This window comes from Desmodus rotundus, chromosome 6, assembly GCF_022682495.2.
Source record: "Desmodus rotundus isolate HL8 chromosome 6, HLdesRot8A.1, whole genome shotgun sequence".
Classification (NCBI taxonomy): Eukaryota; Metazoa; Chordata; class Mammalia; order Chiroptera; family Phyllostomidae; genus Desmodus; species Desmodus rotundus.
Genome location: NC_071392.1, coordinates 112,722,673 through 112,744,388, shown reverse-complemented (window position 1 = coordinate 112,744,388; position 21,716 = coordinate 112,722,673). Strand labels below are relative to the sequence as shown.

Below are 21,716 nucleotides of genomic sequence, written 5' to 3'. Positions count from 1 at the left end.
ATACTGGGGACTGTTTACAATTTACTTGTCATTAAAAATAGTAACTTCTACAAAGTCTCACCTGCTTCCGAAAGTACAATCAACTGGATCATTTCCACTGCAATTGTGAAACCTTCTTATGTGAAAGATATCTAAAAAGGGGCTGTTTCTAAATATGATTTTCAAAAACAGATCTTTTTAGCCCTGACCAGTATGGCTCAGTTGGTTGGACATCGTTCTGCAAAGCAAAAGGTTGCAGGTTCGATTCCCAGTCAGGACACATGCCTAGGTTGCAGGGTCAGTCCCCAGTTGGGGTGCATACAAGAAGCAACTAATCGATGTTTCTTTGTCATATGAATACTTCTCTCCCTCTCCCTCTCTCTCCTTCCCTCCCCCTCTCTCTCTCTCTCAAAAAAAAATCTTTTTAAATGTTTATACTAACGATAGGTTAGGCTTTGGTACCTATGACTATAAATTACTCTTAGTAACCAGAAAAGAAAACAAGAACACTTACTTCATGAAACACTGCTCCTGAATATGGAGACACTCCCAAGTCCAACAGTGAGAGGCCTTCAACCACTGAAAAGTAAGACATCCAAGTTCACTCTTACTTCAAAGACATGTGCAGATGGCCATAAACCAGTGTCAGATACTCCCAGGACAAAGGGCCCTATAACCCCCTAACCCCCTTTACCTCATTCCCAGAAATTGGATTTAAGTCTTGCTTTGAACATTTCTTATCATGGAGGGCTTTCTTCCATAGAGTATCCCTTTCCATTGTGGCAAACCACTTGTTATAACATTTTATAATGTTATACTGAACTATACTGAACATTTTATACTGAACTGTAAGTTTCCTTTGATCTCCTTGTAACTTCTACCTACTCTAAAAAGTGTTTCATTTATATATATTCTGCTCAAATCCCAAACATAGTGAGATAACAAATTAGAAGTTCACGAGAAATGTTCATAGGTGGGGAAGTGAGCAGTCACTCTCACACATGCTTTGAGTGACATTGTATTAACTTTTCTTCAGGGCAATATGTACTTTTTAAGTGTGTGCTTTTTGACCTAGAAATGATTGTTCTTAAGGAAATTTATCTTAGGGAAATAATTGGACAAGTACTCAAAGAAATATGTTCATTACCATGTTCAAAAATAGTGAAAAATTAAAAATAATCCCAATGTCCATTAATGAAAATTTATTTAAATGAATTATGATGTGGGTTTTTTTTGTGTGTATATATATAGATGGATATACAGATACACTTTACAGTTAAAAATTATACTATAAAAAACTATAATATAAATTGAACAACAACAAAAAAAGCTCTTCCTTACAGACAATTGTATGTATCAAATGCAGAAAGAAAGATGGAAACAGAAAACCACCATTTGGCAGACCCCACAGTAATAACTGTAAAATGCAAGTATCATCAATGAATACTAAAATTAGTGGGTAAAATTAGTGGGTAAATATAATGAGAAACAGAGTATTTGCAAGGGGAAAAAAAATAATTTTATATGAATAAACCTGACATTTACTACCTTAATCAAGAGACTGAAGTTTATATCACCAGAAATACAGGGTGGGGCAAAAGTAGGTTTACAGTTGTTTGTATGAAAATAATACAATAATTAATGAATAATAACACAAAAATAAATTGTGTTTCAAGTAGTCATAACTATAAACCTACTCTGCCCCACCCTGTATGCTGACCAGTTAACAATGTCAACATCGAATACCTCCTAACATGATTCACTGAGATGGGCACAAAACACTTCTGTGGTCCTTATGCCAGAAATGTGGTATCCTTGCTAAAAGCACATAATTCCCATCTAACCATGAGCAAACATTAGACAAACCCAAACTGACAGTCAAACTAATTGGCCAGTACTTGCTAACAATGTTAAGTCAGAAGAAGTATCCCGAATTGGAAGAGACTAAGAATACATACCAACTACATGCAATATGGGATCATGGACTAGATCTTGGATGAGGAAAAGGACATCAGTGAAATGATTGTTATAATTCCAATGACATCTACAGATTAGTTCATAGTGTTGTATCAATGTTAATTTTCTAGTTTTGGTCACTGTACAATGGTTATATAGGATGCTATCCTATATCCAGAAGAAGCAGGATGAGAATCAACAGGAAGTCTATGTATATTATTACAACATTTTTAAATATCTAAAGTTATTTCAAAATTGAGTTAAAATGAAAAAGTATATTACAGATATGTATTTATTGAAGGAAAGATGTCCATAAAATACTCTTAAAGAAAAGCAGGTTGGAGAACCAAGATGGCGGCGTAGGTAGAGACACTGCGCCTCCTCGCACAACCAGAACCGACAGAGAATCGAACAGCAAGGGGGACCAACACCAAGGAAACAGAAAATAATCATTCATCCAGACTGGTAGGAGGGGCGGAGACGGCACTGGGGTGGAGAGGACTCGCGTGGCTGTGGCGGGACTGAGACTGGCGGAGTGTGGGACAAATGGCGCAGGCAGTCCGAGCACTAGCAGACCCTGCGGTCCCACATTTGCACAGATAAACCCAGAGGGCCGGACTCAGAGTGGCGGAGAGTGGGGCAGGCAGAGTGGCGGATAGCACATTGCGGCACCACATTCGCCCACAGATAAACCGGACGAACGGCGGGCAGAGAAGCAGACCGCTGCGCAACCCAGGGCTCCAGCTCGGGGAAATAAAGCCTCAAACCTCTGATTGAAAGCGCCCCTGGGGGTTGGGGCGGCAGGAGAGACTCCCAGCCTCACAGGAGAGGTTGTTGGAGAGACCCACAGGGGCCTAGAGTGTGCACAGGCCCACTTACTCGGGAACCAGCACCAGAGGGGCCCAGTTTGATTGTGGGTAGCGGAGTGAAAGACTGAAATCCGGAGGAGAGTGAAGCGGGCGCCATTGCTCCCTCTCGGCCCCGCCCCCACGTACAGCATCACTGCGCAGCGACCAGCATTACCCAGCCCCGGTGAACACCTAAGGCTCCTCCCCTTAAAGTAACAGACGCGCCAAGACAAACAAAAAAAATGGCCCAAATGACAGAACACTTCAAAGCTCCAGAAAAAATACAACTAAGCGACGAAGAGATAGCCAACCTATCGGATGCACAGTTCAAAGCACTGGTTATCAATATGCTCACAGACTTGGTTGAATCTATTCGAAAAACAGATGAAAAAATGAAGCCTATGCTAAGAGAAACAAAGGAAAATGTTCAGGGAACCAATAGTGATGAGAAGGAAACTGGGACTCAAATCAATGGTATGGACCAGAAGGAAGAAACAAACATTCAACCAGAAAAGAATGAAGAAACAAGAACTTGGAAAAATGAGGAGAGGCTTAGGAACCTCCAGGACACCTTGAAACGTTCCAACATCCGAATTATAGGGGTGCCAGAAGGAGAAGAGGAAGAACAAAAAATCGAAAACTTATTTGAACAAATAATGAAGGAGAACTTCCCTCATCTGGCAAAGGAAATAGACTTCCGGGAAGTCCAGGAAGCTCAGAGAGTCCCAAAGAAGCTGGACCCAAGGAGGAACACAACAAGACACATCATAATTACATTACCCAAGATTAAACGCAAGGACCTACGTCCAAGATTACTGTATCCAGCAAAGCTATCATTTAGAATGGAAGGGAGGATAAAGTGCTTCTCAGATAAGGTCAAGTTGAAGAGGCTCATCATCACCAAGCCCTTATTATATGAAATGTTAAAGGGAGTTACCTAAGAAAAAGATCAAAAATAGGAACAGTAAAAATGACAGCAAACTCACAGTTATTAACGACCACACATAAAACAAAAACGAGAGCAAACTAGGCAAACAACTAGAACATGAGGGTTGTCAATAAGGGAGTGGGAGGGGGAGAGGGGGGTAAAGGTACAGAGAATAAGTAGCATAGATGATAGGTGGAAAATAGACAGGGGGAGGGTAAAAATAGTGTAGGAAATGTAGAAGCCAAAGAACTTATAAGTATGACCCATGGACATGAACTATGGGGGGGGAATGTGGGAGGGAGGGGGGTGGGCAGGATGGAGTGGAGTGGGGGGGGAAATGGGACAACTGTAATAGCATAATCAATAAATATATTTAAAAAAAAAAAAAAAAAAAAAAAAGAAAAGCAGGTTATATAACATAGCATATTAAATATGATAAAATTTTATTTTAAATATTTAAAAGCATTCAGTCATTTAATTATTTGAGAATATGTATTTAATGATAAATGCCTCAAAATAAACATAAAACATAAAAAATAAAGTAAAAGAAAACAAGGAAGTTAACAATGACCACCTCTGGGTGATAAGAGTACAGAAGATGTTTAGTTTCTTCTATCTTTCCTTTATTTTCTGATCTTTAACAATGCACATGCATTATTTTATAATTATTAAAAAGAAACGAGGTTGTGGGGCTGGGTGAAAAAGGTGAAGGGATTAAGCACACACAAACTTAGAGACATATACACACAAACTTAGAGACACAGACAACAGTATGGTGAGTACCAGAGAGAAATGGGGTGGGGTAGAAGAGGGTAAAAGGGGGATAAATGGTGATGGGAGGAGACTTGACTTGGGGTGGTGAACATACAATACAATATACAGATGACATATTATAGAATTGTGCAACTGAAAACTATGTAATTTTGTGAACTTATGTCAACCCAATAAATTCAATTAAAAAGAAAAAATAAATAGAAAAAATAATTTTAAAAGAGAGTAAAGAAGGATAAGAAAAAACAGACTGGAGCCACAAAGACCTATAAAATGGACAAGCTTATAAATGCATATAATATCTCACAAGTATATGTAAGAAACTAATATACATGAGAAACTGTTCCCTTCAGGGAACAAAACTGGGTGGTTATAGGAAAGTGGTGGAAAGGTGCCTTTTAATTGTATAGCCTTTTGCACCTTTGATTTCTGAACCATGTGACTGAAATACCTGTTCAAACATTAATATATAAAACAGAATTCAAGTTACAAAGTCTGTTTTAAAAAACTATATATTGTTAATGAGTGGCCATAAATATAGCTTTAAACTTTATAGACCCCCCCCCCCAGAACAAAACCTAATCAATTACACAATTCGTGGTGGCTATAAAATAAAGCAAATCCCATGGCTCAAACAAATTCTAACTGGTCCTTATAGTAGGACCAGAAAGAAACTTCCTTCAAGGAGCCACGTAGAGAGGCTGTGTAACATAGCTGTTAAACCTTCACTAACGTTACTAGAGACTCATGGAGATGATTCACCAGGCCACTTCACAAGGCAACTCTCAATCTATGTCAATGGCATCCTATCAGAGTAGTAAAAGCATCTCTACAGAGGAACAGTAACATGCTGTCAAGGAACATCAGTCTCCACTGGTTTAATCCAGACGAGGATTCCTGATTGTGTAGCTAGAGAAACAGACTGCATGACTTTCAGACAACAGTCTAAAACATAATTTCTCTCAGCTCTATTTTGCCTAGATATTGTACACCAGTGAGTTTGTTAATGTGTTCTTTGGCAAGTGCCTGGAATGTGGCTCTGCTATCTTGACTATTAAATATGAACTCATATTACTTAATAGATAATTGATCTGGAGAAAGTTAACCTTAGGTAAAAACATTAAAAAAAAAAAACCCACACCACCTTGTACTACCATCATCTGATATCAAAAAGTGTAGGAAGAACATAAACTCACAATTTTTTTACTTAAATACACTTAGCTTTATGATAAACTTTGTACAATGACCTTATTTTTTCTTGTTTTGGTGCACGTGATTGAAAACTTTGGCATGGTCAGTAGTGTGTTTGGGAACATCTGAGCTACAGACTACCAAAATCCTCTAGAATATAACAGCGACTGTATTCCATGTGTAAAAGAATAATCAGGGCCCCAAATTCTATTATACATAACAATGTTTCAATAATATTTTGCTGGAAATATTTTAGGGTAGGCTTCACAAAATGCCTATTTGGGTAAAAAAAAATTTTTTAACCTTTATTAAAAAAGAAAAAGAACCCATAGCTTTAAGCCATTCTTTTTCCTAGAATACCCCTCACACACACACAAACAAAAAATCCATGAAAAATATACCACAGCAACTGAATAACATTTCTACTTCATGGGATTATTACCCAAGAACTAATGTTTTTGACTAGTTGACCATTAGTTCATTAATTATGGTCAACTATTCTAAAATGTAAGTTGTTATAATAAAGTCTCTCAACTCTTAACTATTAAATTCCACGAAGCAAGAATTCTTAGTTAACTTGATGTACTTTTCCTGAGGGTAATAATAAAAACCCATCATCTAGTATAAGACAAACATTGTCTCTGAGCTTCCCATTATCAAAAAGGGTATATGACCCGGCTGGTGTGACTCCGTGGATTGAATGCCAGCCTGCAAACCAAAAGGTCTCTGGTTGGATTCCCAGTCAGGGCACATGCCTGGCTTGTAGGCCAGGTCCCCCATTAGGGGTGTGCAAGAAGCAGCCAATCCACATCGATATTTCTCTCCCTCTCCTACTCCTTCCCTACCCTCTAAAAATTAATTAATTAATTAATTAATTAAAAAATTTCATTAAGCTCCACACTTATTATATGGGCACTGTATATATATATATATAGTACTTCAGTTAAAAAAAAAATCTTCTAACTCTGGCGTTCTCCTAGCATCCATCCCATTTCTCTCTTGCTTTGGACATTTCCCATCTTTCAACATTTCTTGGTCCTGTTTACCTCCTGCTACCTGGAACTTCCCTTTCTCTAATGTCCCTTTGCAAACTCTACGTTCTTCAAGAGTTAGGTCAAATCCCTCAACCTTCGGAAACTGGAAAAGGAGAAGACACTTCCTTCAGGGTCAGAGCTCCAAGGAAGGAACTGGATGGACACTAGAAGTACACTTTTCATAAGTGATTGTAAACAGTTTGTTTCTCCCACTGGAAGGATCTGTGGATCCTTCAGCCCAAATTCTGTCTCATTGCAGGCGCTAGTACAGAACGATGTTTAATAAACATCTCAAATAAAAACAGTAGCAAAGCCTTCACTGTAAGTCCCAGACAGAACAGGAGTCTAAGCACCTCACATACGCTTCTTGCTCAGGCAAGATTGGTCCCCTCACCAGGGACCCCCGCACACACCATCCCATAACCCGGGGAGCACCACTTGTGACCCTGCGTTACATCCCACGCCCCTCTCAATGCCCACTCCACCCTGCACGCCCTTTACATATCCCGACCCTTCCTCAGACCATGCCCCTGGCTCAGGACACGAGTGGGACACACCCCCTCCGACAGCATCCCTCAGGCACTCCGGCGCTCAGGGCCCAAATCTCACCACACAGCCCCACGACCCCTCCCCTCAGCAGCCGCATCCTTAGGCCCCGCCCCCCCGCTCTCTGAGGACTCCAGAGCCGGTCAGAATCTTGAGCTTGCGGCCACGGCCAAGCCTCTCATTCACAGAGGCCAGGGGAGCACAGACGGTACTTGGCCGCCTACTCGAGCCGGTGGCCTCACCTCTCTTCCAAGAGCTCAATGGGGACACCACCTCCACCCGCTCGGAGATGAATTCGGCCAGACTGGAGCGGAACAAGGCCGCCCGCACTGTCACGGCCACCACCAGCACAAGGGCCAAGGCAGCCGCCATGATAGCTGGGGCGGGCGCGCCGGCGGGGTGGGGAAGGGGAGGCGGAAGAGCCTCGCGACCTGTGCACCACTTCTGTAGTTCTGCGACCCGGCACGCCTGGCTGGCAACGGCGGAGCTGCCAGACACAGGACTACCACTCCCAGGAAGCCTTGCGGCCACGCAGGAAGGGACGACGGAAAGCGGGGCGTCTCAAATTTGTAGCAAAAGGTTGGGCGACGTCTCCTTTGATAGCTAGTGAATTGTAAAAGCGCTCGGGTCGAAGTGCTTCTGAAAGCAAATGGGTGAAGGCGGTTGTCTTCCTAGGATTGTGAGCCAGTTTTAGAGATGTTAGTTTCACTCTTGTATGTATGTTTTGTTTTGTTTTTCAGATTTCATTTATTTTTAGAGAGGGGAAGGGAGGAAGAAAGAGGTAGAGAAACATCTGTGTGAGAGACACAGAAACACCTAGCAGAAACATCCATTGGTTGCTCCCATACCAGGCCTGCCTGGAGGCATCAAACTGCAACCCAGGCAGGCGCCATGACCCGGAATCGATCCAGCGACCTTTCTTTTGTAGACCGCACCCAACCATCTGAACTTCACCGGGTCAGGGCTTATGTGTGTGTGTGTTCATAATGGTTAAATGTTTACCTGTTTTTAAATCCTCACCTATGGCTATGCCTATTGATTTTAGAGAGAGATGTGGTGTGTGTCCAACAGGGAACTGAACCACAATCTAGTCACGTACCGTGATGGGGAATCGGACACAGGACCTTTTGGTGTCCCGCACAAGGCTCCAACAAGCTGAGGCACACTGCACAGGGCTCCCTTTTGTTTTTATTTATTTATTTTAAAGATTTTATTTATTTTATATTTAGAGAGAGAAGAAGGGAAGGAGAAAGAGAGGGCAAGAGCAAGAAACATCAATGTGTGGTTGCCTCCTGCATGCCCCTCACTGGGACCTGGCCCACAACCCAGGCATGTGCCCTGAGTGGGAAACGAACCTGTGGCCCTTTGCTTTGCAGGCCTGCTCTCAATCCACTGAATTATACCAGCCAGGGCTGTTTTTAAAGAATATTAAATATGTATTCATGTATTTACAATTGTGTATTGAACACCAACTGTTGCCAGGCACTATATTGGATTCTGAGGATACATTTTGGAGTAGTAAACAGACTTGTTAGCCCTATGTCCTTGAACAAGTTATTTAACCTTTCTCTGCCTCAGATCTCTCATCTGAAAAATATACTGGTTGTTGACTCTTTATCAGCCTGCTAGAAAAGACTGAGGAATTCTTTAAAAATTTGCCAGTTGCACCCTGGCCGTTGTGGCTCAGTGGATTGAGTGCTAAACTCTGAAGCGAAAGGTCGCCTCTTCCATTCCTGGTCAGGGCACATGCCTGGGTTGCCCACAGGCACCCAGGTTGGAGGCTTGCAAGAGACAATGGGTATCTCTCGCACATTGCTGTTTCTCTCCCTCCCTCTCCCTCCCTTCCCCTCTCTCTAAATGTAAATAAATAAAATCATTTTTTTAACTTGCCAGTTGCTTTTAAACACATCCATTATCAAAAACCAAATCATATAAACTTACAACAAAATAAGTTGTATTAAAAACAAGATTCCCTAACGGGTGCGGCTCAGTTGGTTGGGCAGTCCTGAAAAAGGTCTCTGGTTGGATTCTCACTCAGGGCACACGCCTGAGTTGGGGTGGAGGCAACCTATCCATGTTTCTCTCCCTCTCTTTCTCCCTCCCTTCCCCTCTCTCTAAAAATAAATAAATAAAATCTTTAAAGTAAGTAAATAGATAAATAAATAGAGATCATTATATCCCAAGGTGCTATACTACGTGTTGGGGAATATTGCACTAACAAAGTTATACCCCTGCTTTTATGGAACTTAGATAGTGGTTGCAGAGTCATAGTCTTAAGAATAACACAAGTAACAAAATCACAAACCATGATGACAGAAGAAAGAAGGGGAGCAGGATGCTAGCAGAATGCAAAAATCAGCCCTGTAGCTGATAGCTTTCCTGACCAGTGGGAGGAGCAGGTCTCCATTGGAAGAGGGGATCATGAAGGAATAGAGAGAGGCGCTCTCATCCTTTGAGCCCTCTGCCAAGCATTGTTAAAAGCCATACTTTTAACACACATTAGCTTATGTAGTCTGTACAACCTTCCTGACATTTCGGGGTTTTGTTTTGTTTTTTTTTTGCAACGCAAGTACCTGTCTGAAACTTTGCCTGAGGCGTCCACTTCAAAGACGCTATCTGGAGTAAACTTTGCCAGCCACACAGCTAAAGAACCAGACTTCCTCCCCCAAACTGAGGCCCCTTTGTTTTAGAGATATTGGTTGATTTCAATAACTTACCACTTGAGGTACCTGTTTGTTCGGGTTTCTTTCCTCTCTCTTTTCCAGGGCTTTAAATTTCTGCTTTTTAAATTCACCAATACCGTGAAAGCCCATGAAACCCTAGGCCACCATCCTCGACGCCCCCCCGAAAAAAGCAGCACCCCCGAAAAAAGCAGCACCCCAGGCCTGTGAGCTCGCTCTCACATACTCTCCCTCTCTCTCCCACCCCCCTTAACCTTGCTGTGCTGCCCCAGGTGTGTTGTGTAATTTGCAGGTCTTGTAGGTCTTGTAAGTAATAAACCTTATCCTTTCAAAGTTTCCTGATGGCTATTGCTAAAGGGCATCTTGAAATCATAAGAACTGTAAGGGCTGGTCCAGCTACAACACTGTAATTAATAGGCTAAGTGAGACCAGTACAAAACAGGTGTTGGTATTTTCTTTTTACATAAAAGGAGGAGACATGTATTACATCATCTTAGGGTAAAGAATATTGCATCATGAAAAGTGGAGGAGATTATAACACAGTGAAGACTGAATAAGATTATGTAATGTAAAATGCTTAGCATACAGCAAGTGCTCAATATACATTGTTAGCTGTTTTATTATTATTTGCATCATCCTAACAAATGACTTATAATTCTTCCTAGGGTAAGGATTGTCTTTGGGAAGAACAGTGATTAGACATTAGGGGTAGTAGATTTAACCCAGAGCAGTGGCTCTTAAACATGAGTGCGCATGGATCATAGACCTTAATATAAGAGCTAAAGCTTTAAGACTCCTAGAAGAAAACATAGAAGTAAATCTCCATGACCTTGAGTTAGGCAATGGTTTTTTAGTTGTCACTCTAAGGCCCAGGCAGCGAAAGAAGAAATAAATTGGACTTCATCAAAATTAAAAAGTTTTGTACTCCAAAGGACACCATCAAGAAACGAAAAGAGCCCTGGCTGGTGTGGCTCAGTGGATTGAGCACCAACCTGCGAATTGCTTCGATTCCTGGTCGGAGCACATGCCTGAGTTGTGGGTCGGGTTCCTGGTTGGGAGCGTGTAAGAGGCAGCCAGTGGGTGTCTGTGATGTTTTTATTCTTCCCTTTCTCCCTCCCTTCCCATCTCTCCAAAAATAAATAAATAAAATCTTTTTAAAAATTAAGATAGCTCATCTAACCATTTGAAAAAAAAAAGTGAAAAGACAAACCATGGAAGAGAATATCTATGGGAGAAAATATCTGTAAATCACATCTGATTAGGAACAATTATTCATAATATGTAAAGAACTCTTACAATTCAATAATAAGGTGACAAATGACCTGATTTAAAATGGGCAAAGGATTTTAATAGATACGTTTCCAAAGAAGATACATAAATGGCCAATAAGCATGTGACAAGATGCTTAGCATCATTAGTTGTTAGAGAGATATAAATCAAAACCACAGTGAGATATCACCTCATACCCGCTAGGATAGCTACAATAAAAGACAGCTAATAACAAGGATGTGGAGAAATTGGAACTCTCATAACATCGCTGGTTGGAATGTAAAATGCTGTAGTCATTTTGGAAAGTAGTTTGGTAGTTCCTCAAAATGTTAAGCGAAAAGTTGCCCTACGACCCAAACAATTCAATTCCTAGATATATTCAAGGTAAATGAAACATGCCTACACAAAAATTTATACACACATGTTCATATCTTATTTATAGTTATTGTTCATCATAGCCAAAAAAGTAGAAACAACCCAAATATCTGTTTTGTTTGCCATAGATGAGTAAACAAAATATGCTATGTCTATACAATGGACTATAATTGCTCAATAAAAAAGAATGAAATATTGATACATGCTACAATACGGATGTGTCTTGAAAACATGCTGAGTAGAATAAGCCAGTCACAAAAGGCCACATATTGTATAATTCCATTTACATGAAATACCCAGAGTAGGCAAATCTATAGAAATAGAAAGTAGATTGGCGGTTGCCCAGTTGTTAGCCAGGGGCGAGGATGGCGTAGGGAAGGGAATGGGAATGACTGCTGCAGGATTTCTTTTCATACCTTATTTCTTTTGGGGATGAAATGTTCTAACGTTATATTGTGATCGTAGTTTTACAACTATGAATATACCAAAAACCATTGAACTGTACACTTTAGGTGAATTATATGGTATGCGTATTATGTCTCAAAATTTTAAAAAATGACTGAGCATCAGAATTACTTAGGAGATATATTTTTAAATGTAAATTCCCAAGCTCTGCCCTAGAGACCGTGGTTCACTAGGTCTGGGATGGAGCCCAGGAAACTGCATTCTTAATTTCTCCAGTGTATTTGATTGCTGGTGGTTCAGGAACCATGTTTTGGAAAACATTACCCTGGAGGCATAACTATCCAGTAGCAGATGCAATAAGAAGATGAAAATATTAATAATACCTAGCAAGTACTGAGTGTTTACTATGTACTGAGTATTATTTTAAGCAATTTACCGGCACCTGTTTTATCTCATTTAAAATATATGCTACTATGGGTACTATAATGGCCCTACGGCCACATGCACATGAGGAAGCCGAGGCACCAAGAGATTTAGTAATTTGTCTAAGGTCACACAGCTAGTAAATGGCATAACGAGAATCTGAATAGCAGCTCCAGACATTGTGGTTAAGTTGCTCTGCCTGAGAAAATGAGGGGAACTGTGGTTGGGTTGATTTGGGTTGGGCTGTTTTGTTGTTGTAGCTGAAAAGGAAGGGTAGAGAACTGAAAGGAGGAAGATAATGAAGAAACAAGCAACATGATTTTCTCTCCTGGGAAATCAGATATCCCAGATGATATGTGAGTTACCTAGGAGGAATAAATTGAGGCTCTGAGATATTAACCAACCAGCTTCAAGCCACATACCTGGACAGTTTTTCCTTTAGCATTTATTGAACACCTACTCTTGCCAGGTCCTGAGCCAGGCTGTGGACATACAGTCTATTCAGTACATTTATTTTACTCCAAAGAGCAAACTGATTATGGCAGAGAGTTACCTACGAAGGAGTGCCCATAAGACTGTCAGCTGATTTCTCAAAAGAGACCTTGTAGGCAAGAAGGGGCTGGAAAGAAGTATTCCAAGTCATGAAAGGCAAGGACCTACATCCAAGATTACTCAATCAAGCAAAGCTATCTTTTAGAATGAAAGGGCAGTTAAAGCGCTTCCCAGATAAGGTCAAGTTAAAGGAGTTCATCATCACCAAGCCCTTATTATATGAAATGTTAAAGGGATTTATCTAAGAAAAACAAGATCAAAACTATGAACAGTAAAATGACAACAAATGCACAACTATCAACAACTGAACCTAAAAAAAAATACCCTAAAAATAAAACAAACTAAGGAAACATCTAGAACAGTAACAGAATCACAGAAATAGAGATCACATGGAGGGTTATTAGTGGGGATGGTGAGGAGATAGAATGCGGGAAAAGGTACAGGGAATAAGAAGCATAAGTGGTAGGTACAAAGTAAACAGGGAGAGGTTAAGAATAGTATAGGAAATGGAGAAGCCAAATAACTTACATGTATGACCCACGGACATAAACTAAGGTGGCAGGGGGAATGGTGGTGGGAGGGGCAGTGCAGAATGGAGGGGAATAAAGGGGAGAAAGAAAATGGGACAACTGTAATGGCATAATCAATGAAATAAAAAAGAAAAGAAACACAAGAACAGAGTGGGAAAAAATCAGGGTTGCTATAAACCACCCCCCTCAAAAAAAAAGGATTAAAGATACAGCATCGGCTTAATCTGTGTTTAACACTGCAGACTTTTAATCAGATGACAATAAATTATATAAAAACTTAAAAACAATCGTGGCCGGTGTGGCCCAGTTGGTTGGAGCATCATCCTGTAAACCAAAAAGTCATGGGTTCAATTCCCAGTCAGAGCACATGCCTAGGTTGCAGGTCCGGTCCCCAGTTGCGACATGTATGAGATACCCGATCAATGTTTCTCTCACACATTGATATTTCTCTCCCTCTTTTTCTCCCTCCCTGCCCTCTCTCTAAAGTCAATAAGCATGTCTTTGGGTAAGGATTAAAAAAAATACAACTTAAAAACAGTAACAAGTCAACAAATGGAGGTGAGTGGAAGTCAGTAGCATGTACAGAAAAATAATTAAAGGCATTCTTAAGATTGAAAAAGTAGGAAAGGCCTGATCTAGTCCAATGTACAGAGTGGGGAACTAAAGCCTAGAGAGGAGCAACACCTGACCTAGGATCACACAGCAAGTCAGTAGTGGCACGGGGCCCAGAAAACACCATTTAACTCTTACACCAGCTGATTCTTGTTCCTGGGCTGCGTCTCTGGTGAGGCCCACTGGGAGACCCACACCAGATCCTTCTGTGACCCTCAGACCCGAGTACTGTAAGGTTCCAAGAGAACCAGAGACCTGGCCTTACATAATACCCTGAGGACAGGTGCCTTGACAGAGCCATTCCCCTACACCATCATGTGGACAGAGAGCCTGTCAAGAATTAGGCCACCTCCTGGGAAGTGTTTTGGAGAATTTAGAAAAGACTGGATCTTTGTTCCACATTTGAGCCACTGGATCAAGCGTTGCCTGAAGGCGATTATGGCTGACCATTTCAACCAAATTCCTTTTCTAGTTTAATCCAGTTTGAGTTGGGTCTTTAGTTACTTGCAACCAAAAGTTCTTAACCAATACAACAGGAGACAGAAGTCAACCTCCCAAAGGACTCTCATATACTTCCCTGGTTTCAATTACCATTTATATGTTGATGGCTCTCAGATCTTTACTTCCAAGCCTAGATTTCTCTTGTTAAAATTCAGACATATATATTAAACTACCCCTTAGACATTGCCACCTGGATATCTCATAGCCACTTTAAATTCCAAATATCTAAAACTGAGCTCATGATCTTTCCTCCAGCAACTCACTCTTCCTCTTTAATTCCTTATCTCTGTGATAATCTTTCAGGGACTCAGCCAAAACCTGGGAATCAGTCTTGATATCTCCCACTTCCCCATTCCTTGTATACAATCCACCTTCAAACATTGCCTAAATATCAGTCAAATCCACCTATTCCTCTCCATTTTCACTGCCACCACTCTGGTCTAAGCCACCGTGACTTCTCACCTAGATGTTTACTACACTTTCTCGACTATTCTCCTGCTGTCACTCTTTATTCTCAACCCATTCTCTATCCCTGACACTCACTGTTGAATGAATGAAAGAGAAAGAAAGAGGGAGAGAGAGAGAGAGAGAGAGAGAAAGAAAGAGAGAGAGAGAGAGAGAGAGAGAGAGAGAGAGAGAGAGAGAGAGAGAGAGAGAAAGAAAGAAAGAAAGAAAGAAAGAAAGAAAGAAAGAAAGAAAGAAAGAAAGAAAGAAAGAAAGAAAGAAAGAAAGAGAAAGAGAGAAAGAAAGAAAGAACATTACTAACCTCTCACTTAAAAACCCTCACTGGCTTTCCTTTGCACTTAGTTTGAGGACCAAGTCCTTAAGACGGCCTGCAAAGGCCAGCATGATCTATCTCCCTACCGCCCTGTCTTGCCTCTTCCCTCGCTTTTCTGCCCGACTTGCCCCTGAGAAAATAAATGACCAATAATCATTCCCTTGGTTCATTCTACTTTGTACACCCCATTGGTTACCCTCAACAGTATTTGTCCTCACTTGGCAAAGTCCTACATATCCTTCAAAGACCATTCTTAGAATTTTCTTCTTTAGGAAGACTGATTCCATCAGGGAGTCTGTTCTTTCCCTGTGGTCCCAAAGTATTTAACAGCTACTTCTATCCTGCACGTAATGATAACTACCTGATAATTCTGTTACCCGAAATCACTGGGAGTCTGATTCTTCTGTTCCTTGTGTCTGCTGAATCTTGGTGGATTTTTTCCTTGTGTATCTCATCGGTTGTTTCCTTGCAGATTAGCTAATGTTTGGAAGAAGGGCTTTGGGAATTCTGTGTTGCCTGAAATAGGGAGTGGGGGCGGGAGGGGGGGAGGGAGGATAGACCCAGAGAGGATTTGCATTTGTTTCTGCTAAGCATCCGAAAGTTGTGGAGTAGCCTCAGCAATTCCCAGCCATGCAGGTGATATAAATATGAATCCTATTTATGGCAGGCACATGCTTTCAAATTCTCAGGACATAGTTTCTTTCCCCCACCTAAAGACGGAGTTGAGACAGGCACATAGGACACAAGGATTTTTTGTCTCTTGTGCTAGTAGTCAGATGTGTGTTTATTTCCTCCTAATCTACTCTTTCACTGTGGGTGTAGAAGACCTTCAAAGGTCCTAGATTTATCAAGGATCTCAGTTTCCAACCCCAAACTTCACACAAACCCAAGGCTTCATCTCCCCAATTGTCTGTTAAAATCCAAACTATTACAGGTCCAGTCGTACATTTAAAAGGATGTTTATTGTTTTTATTTCCGGCATTTCCATGTGATATGTAGCAGGAAGTTCCAGATATTTTCAGAAAGGAAGTCCAACTCAATACTTAGTAGACGGAATTGTCCCTGGCTCTTGACTTATCTATTTTCTCCATGAGGATCAAGCTCTGAAGGGGCAGGGTCTGGATCTGACTCACCTCTGGGTCAAGACGCCCAGCCCTAGACCTGTCCCAGAGTAAGTGCTCAGTGTATTTGTTGATTCCAAACCTCCACTCAGACACCTCTAGAGATGGGGAGCTCACTTTTCTCCTGAAGAAGGCTTTCCTTTGGAAAGGGTTGTGTTACCTGGGTGACCACTCAGCTAATGGGGGACAGCCTTCCCCTCATTTGTCTGTGTTCATCCTTCCCATCCACTCAGATTCTGTAGGGGGCGGGGTGGGGGGGGTGGCGCGTAGTCTCAGGGCCTGGATGATCCCAGTGATAACGAGAACTTTCAGCTTTACAAAAGGAAACACATAGGGCCAGTTCTTTTTTAAAAAATCTATTTATTTTTTATTGATTGATTTTAGAAAGAGGAAGGGAAAGTGGGGGAGAGAAAGAAACATCAATTTGTTGTTCCACTTATTTATGAAATCTTTGGTTGATTCTTGTATGTGCTCTGACCAGGGATCAAACCCACAACCTTGGCATATTGGAACGATGCTCTGACCAACTGAGCTACCCAGTCAGGTCGGGCCAGTTCTAAATATACACCTAAAGTTCTCATGCACCCTCAGTAGAGATCTAAACTGCACAATAATCCAGGAGAGCAATTAAACATCATCTATATAAATTTGAAATATGTACACTTATCATATTGCAACTCACTTCTCGGAATCAATTCTCTTCATACCATGGTCACTGGAAGATTGTGATAGCAAAACAAATGAAAATCACCCGAACGTCCATCCATTAGTGATCAACTGAATGAACTACCAACAGCCATCCAGTGGGAAAGCATAAGACAAGTTTTTTTGTTTTGTTTTGTTTCTATGAGGTAGATCTACCTGTGTTGACATAGGTGGAGCTCCAAATCATATGGAGTGAATGAGTGAAAAATGGGAATCTGTAGGACAGAGTACGTAATATAATACATTTATGTAGAAACCAACAAACAAACCTACAAGCAGTATAAATTGTTTCCTCCTGTAAACTATTTGACAAAATCTATCAACTTTTACATAAGTTAATAAGCTACTTTTACAGAAGCTGCTTAAACTTTCAGATAACCTCCACCAACTAATCCCCTCTAGTAGATAGTCATCTTACAAATAAATATGCAAAATAATGGATAAAATATTCATAGCAGCATTGTCTGTAGTAATAAAATATTGGAAACAACCTTTCTTTCTTTAGGAGACTGGTAAATATCATGCATACCTACAATGGGATGCAATGCAGATGTGAAAAATGAGGCTTTTCTCCATGCTGATAAGGAAAGATCTGCTAGATATGCTGAAAAGTAAAAAAAAAACAAACAAAATAAAAAGGGGGCATAAGAATACCCCTGTATATGTGCAAAAAATACATATATGTACATATACGTTGGGTTTTAAATGCACAGAATATCTCTGGAAGGAATCACAGGAAGCCAGAGTTGGTATCGAGTAGCTGGGAACTGGGGAGGGAGGGACACCTGCTTTTCACTGTATTTCCTATTGAACCTTTAGAACTTTGAAGTCTGTCTCTGTAACTAAGTAAATTAAAATATTAAAGCATAATTCTAAAACTAGAAGCAAAACAAGCCCAATGAAACCAAGCACTTCCTATATGTGTATACAAATGTGTACAAAAAGGAAAGAAGGATACAGTCCAAATTAGGGGCAGCGGTGGAGGGTCTCTGGGGCTGCTGAATGAGGGGTGGTCAAGGGTGAACTCGACTTTATCTTGATTGTTTGAATTTTCTGTTTATAATTTTTTAGAAATTACAAATGTTGCTTGGATTTTATACAAGTATTTATGTAAATTATTGCAACCTTTAATACATTTTAATTTCTAAAAACAGACTTTAGGTAGATAGAATTACAACCACCCCCAGGCAAAGGAGTGAGGCAGACTTTCCTTCTGAAAGGAGGATTCACGTCATGAATCCTTTGTCCCACCTGCTTTACCCAAGGACACTCTGGCTCAGGAGGGACCTGGGCTACTCCTGGCATCATTCCAAAGAGCCTCACCTGTCACCTTTCATCTGCTTGGCTCCCTCTCCCTGGAGTTCTGGGCTGATAACCAGAGCCAATTGGCTGCAGGGTCATATTTCCAGAGGTCCTCATTGACATGAGGTTGAGCAAGGCCAGCCCCCCAAAATTGGGACAGCTGGCTCTGACATCTTACCTCTCTGTGGTAACCCCTTCAATGCCCCACCACTTTTCCCCGTTTGTCCTTTCCAGAAATGCATTCCCTTCAGTCCTTTCAGTGGAGAGAGGTTATCTGAAGAACCCATCCAACTAGATATGCAGGAATTTAGTATAGATCTCTGGAGTCAGGCTGACAGGATTCGTGTCCCAGGCTGCCATTTAGTAGCTGTCAAACCTTGGGCAGACAACTCAAACTCTCTGTGCCTCAGTTTCCAATTCTGCAAGATGTGGATAATAAGAGTAGCTCCCTCACAAGATTCATTGTGAAACTGTAATGACAGATTACGTGAAAAATCTTCAGAACACCTCCCGCAGCAATGGAAGCCATCAGTACATATTAGCCATGATTATTAATACTTGTGCAGATACTTTTTTTTAAGGACAGAACTAAAAAGCTCTGAAGGCTCCTGCAGAAGAAAAATTAAATCTGGCAAGTCGATAAATCCCCTGGATACAGAGCAAGGAGGCATTAGTCACTAGCTTTCTAATCTGACTCAAGTCAGGAACAGTTGTTATGACGGAGGAGGTTCTTGAACAAAAAGCCTAAGGAAAATGATGTCCTCATCAAAATCGGTGACAACTTCATTTCAAAGATGGAAAACATCTGACCTGCAAGTTAGGAACTGCTGACTTTACCCTCCTCAAATGAGCTGGTCAATGTTGATTTTGTGCGTGTAGGTCAGTGGTCATATTGTATTTTCTCAACCAAGTTGAGTAATCATATTTCAGTGCCGCCTTTTTATCCTTTTTAAACCAACCTTGTTGAGGTGTAATGAGTGTTGACAAATGTATACATCCAAGTAACGGGTCCCACTACCGAAATATTGAACACTTCTATCACTGCAGAACATTCCCTCATTTGCCTTTGTAATTAATCCTTGTACCCCCAGGCAGCTATTGATCTGCTTTCTGTCAGTACATATGACTTTTGCCCATTCTAGAAGTTCATATAAATGGAATCAGATGGCATATGCTCTTTTGCATCTGGTTTCTTCTGTTCAGCATGCTGTTTTGAGGTTCATCCATATTTTGGCAGGTATTAGTAGTTTATTCCTTCTCAATACTTAGTAGTAGTCCATTGGGTGAACATACCACAATTCTGTTAACTTTATATACTAAATTATGAGAGGATACAGATTGACTGTGCTTGAACTCTCAGAGAGAGTGAAGCAATACGAACTGGAGGTAGAAGCCTCAAGTTCCTGTCCTATGCCTTTCACTCACTCATTCTGTTACTCTGAGCAAGTCCTTCCCCCTCTTTCAGGCTTCAGTTTCCTCATCTGTAAACGTAGAGCACTAAATGATATCTAAATGACCATTCCATGCAACTCCACTATAGGTAGAAGGGTTTATTCTCCTATAAGAAGGCACATTATTTTAAAGTTCACAGGTAAGGTCCTGTCTGCAGGAGCAGAGTAGACCCAGTGAATTCCTCTGGCAGAAAGGGAGGGCAACATCCACAGAAAACCAGACAAGCAATGGAAAGTAAGCAGGGAGTCTCTAGGCAATACCAGGAATCAATAAATAAATATTTACACTCTATTCAGAAACTCTATCCTTGGCTTTTCTGCCGAAAGCTCTGCCAAGAGCTCTACCTCCAACAGTAGAGTCCCCTCTGCTCTTGGCTGGAATCAAGGGAGTCAGGAGACAGGTCAGGAGGATTTCATGGAGCAGGAGGGGTTCTGAGGACAGAGAACAGACCATGGTGAAGACGGAGGCTGCCATTCTGGGTCCAGAAGGTGGGGAGGTAAAACCAAGGGAAAGGATGGAGAAGAGCTTGATCCAGAGAAGGGGTCAGAGTCTTTGAAGATCCCACTGAGCCCAAATACCTCCATAACCCAAATGAATCTCAGGGCCTCACATGACTCGGGCTCAGCACCTTCAACGGCAAATTCAAAAATTACACTATAAGAGAAAATTGTTGAAAGCAAACTAAATTTTCAGCTACAGAAGACTGATTCAATAACTTCAGTCCATCTTTACTATGATAGGGTGAAATATGTGACTGTAACGAAGAATGAGACATCTCTGTAGGTACGATTAGGGACTCCTCTTTAAGTTGTATTGTTAAGTAAAAAAAAAAAAAGCAAATTTCAAAATAGTGTGCATGGCACACCATCATTTGTGTTCAAAACAGGGAGATCATATACACATATACATACATGTATATGTAGAGAATATTTCTGGCAATTCACACAAGCTGGTAACAGCAGTTGCCCCTGGGGAGTGGAAGTTGATTGGAAGGGGCTGGAGGTGGAAATGGAATGGAAACCTATATCCTTTTGTTCTGTGGGATTTTGAATTATGCACACTTGAACCTATTCAAAAAATTTAAAAAAAAGGTATTCAATCTAAGAACAATAGTCCAACTCCCGAAAGTAATTTAAAAAGACTCTAATATTAGTTAACTCTCAAAAGACATGAAAGGGTCTCCAAACTACATCAACACTCTTTAGAATCTCCTTTGTTTTCTTTAATCCTCTCACGCCCCACTGCTGCCTCTCAGTGTCTCTTGCTCACCAAACCTGTCACTTTCCCTCAAAACTTGTCCCTCCTAGGCCTTTTCCCACAGCCTAACCTTTTTCTTCCTTGCCTCTTTCCTCTCACTTCGCCATCCTCTTACCTTAGTTCTGCACCTCAAAAGCCTAGGAAGCAACGAGACAAGACAAAACTCTCCTTCGAAAGCCATGGGCAGTAAAAATAAAGAGCAGACAAAGGAATTTCCCATCATGCTCCTATTGTACAGACAGAACAACAGAGGCCCATAGAGGGACAGAGTGTCACTCAGAGTCAAATAGCAAGTCAAAAGCAGAACCAAGACAAGGATGCAGGGCTTCTGATTTGAAATTATACACCAGGCCATTTAATCCATTTTCCCCAAGGCAAATTTCTACTCATTTTCAAAGTCTCACTCAGATGGCCTCTCTTCCAGGAAGCCTTCCTTGAATCCCCCCACCTTTTTCTTCAGATCCTCCTAGCACTTTGGCCTACCCACTGTCTTAGTTCTT

The 21,716-nt window shown here is 41.1% G+C and overlaps 1 protein-coding gene across 1 annotated transcript in view; it reads right to left on the bottom strand.

Annotated features, from left to right (window-relative positions):
• Nucleotides 1–7,812, bottom strand: part of PIGU (phosphatidylinositol glycan anchor biosynthesis class U) — a 97,964-nt gene extending 90,152 nt beyond the window's left edge. Inside the window, exons 1-2 of the mRNA XM_024559521.3 lie at nt 7,496–7,812; nt 494–558 (exon numbers count right to left, since the gene is read on the bottom strand). Of these exons, the coding sequence (XP_024415289.1) occupies nt 494–558; nt 7,496–7,625 (195 nt within the window). The 5' untranslated portion in view covers nt 7,626–7,812. The remainder of the gene's footprint in view (nt 1–493; nt 559–7,495) is intronic.
• Between the last annotated feature and the right edge of the window lie 13,904 nt (nt 7,813–21,716).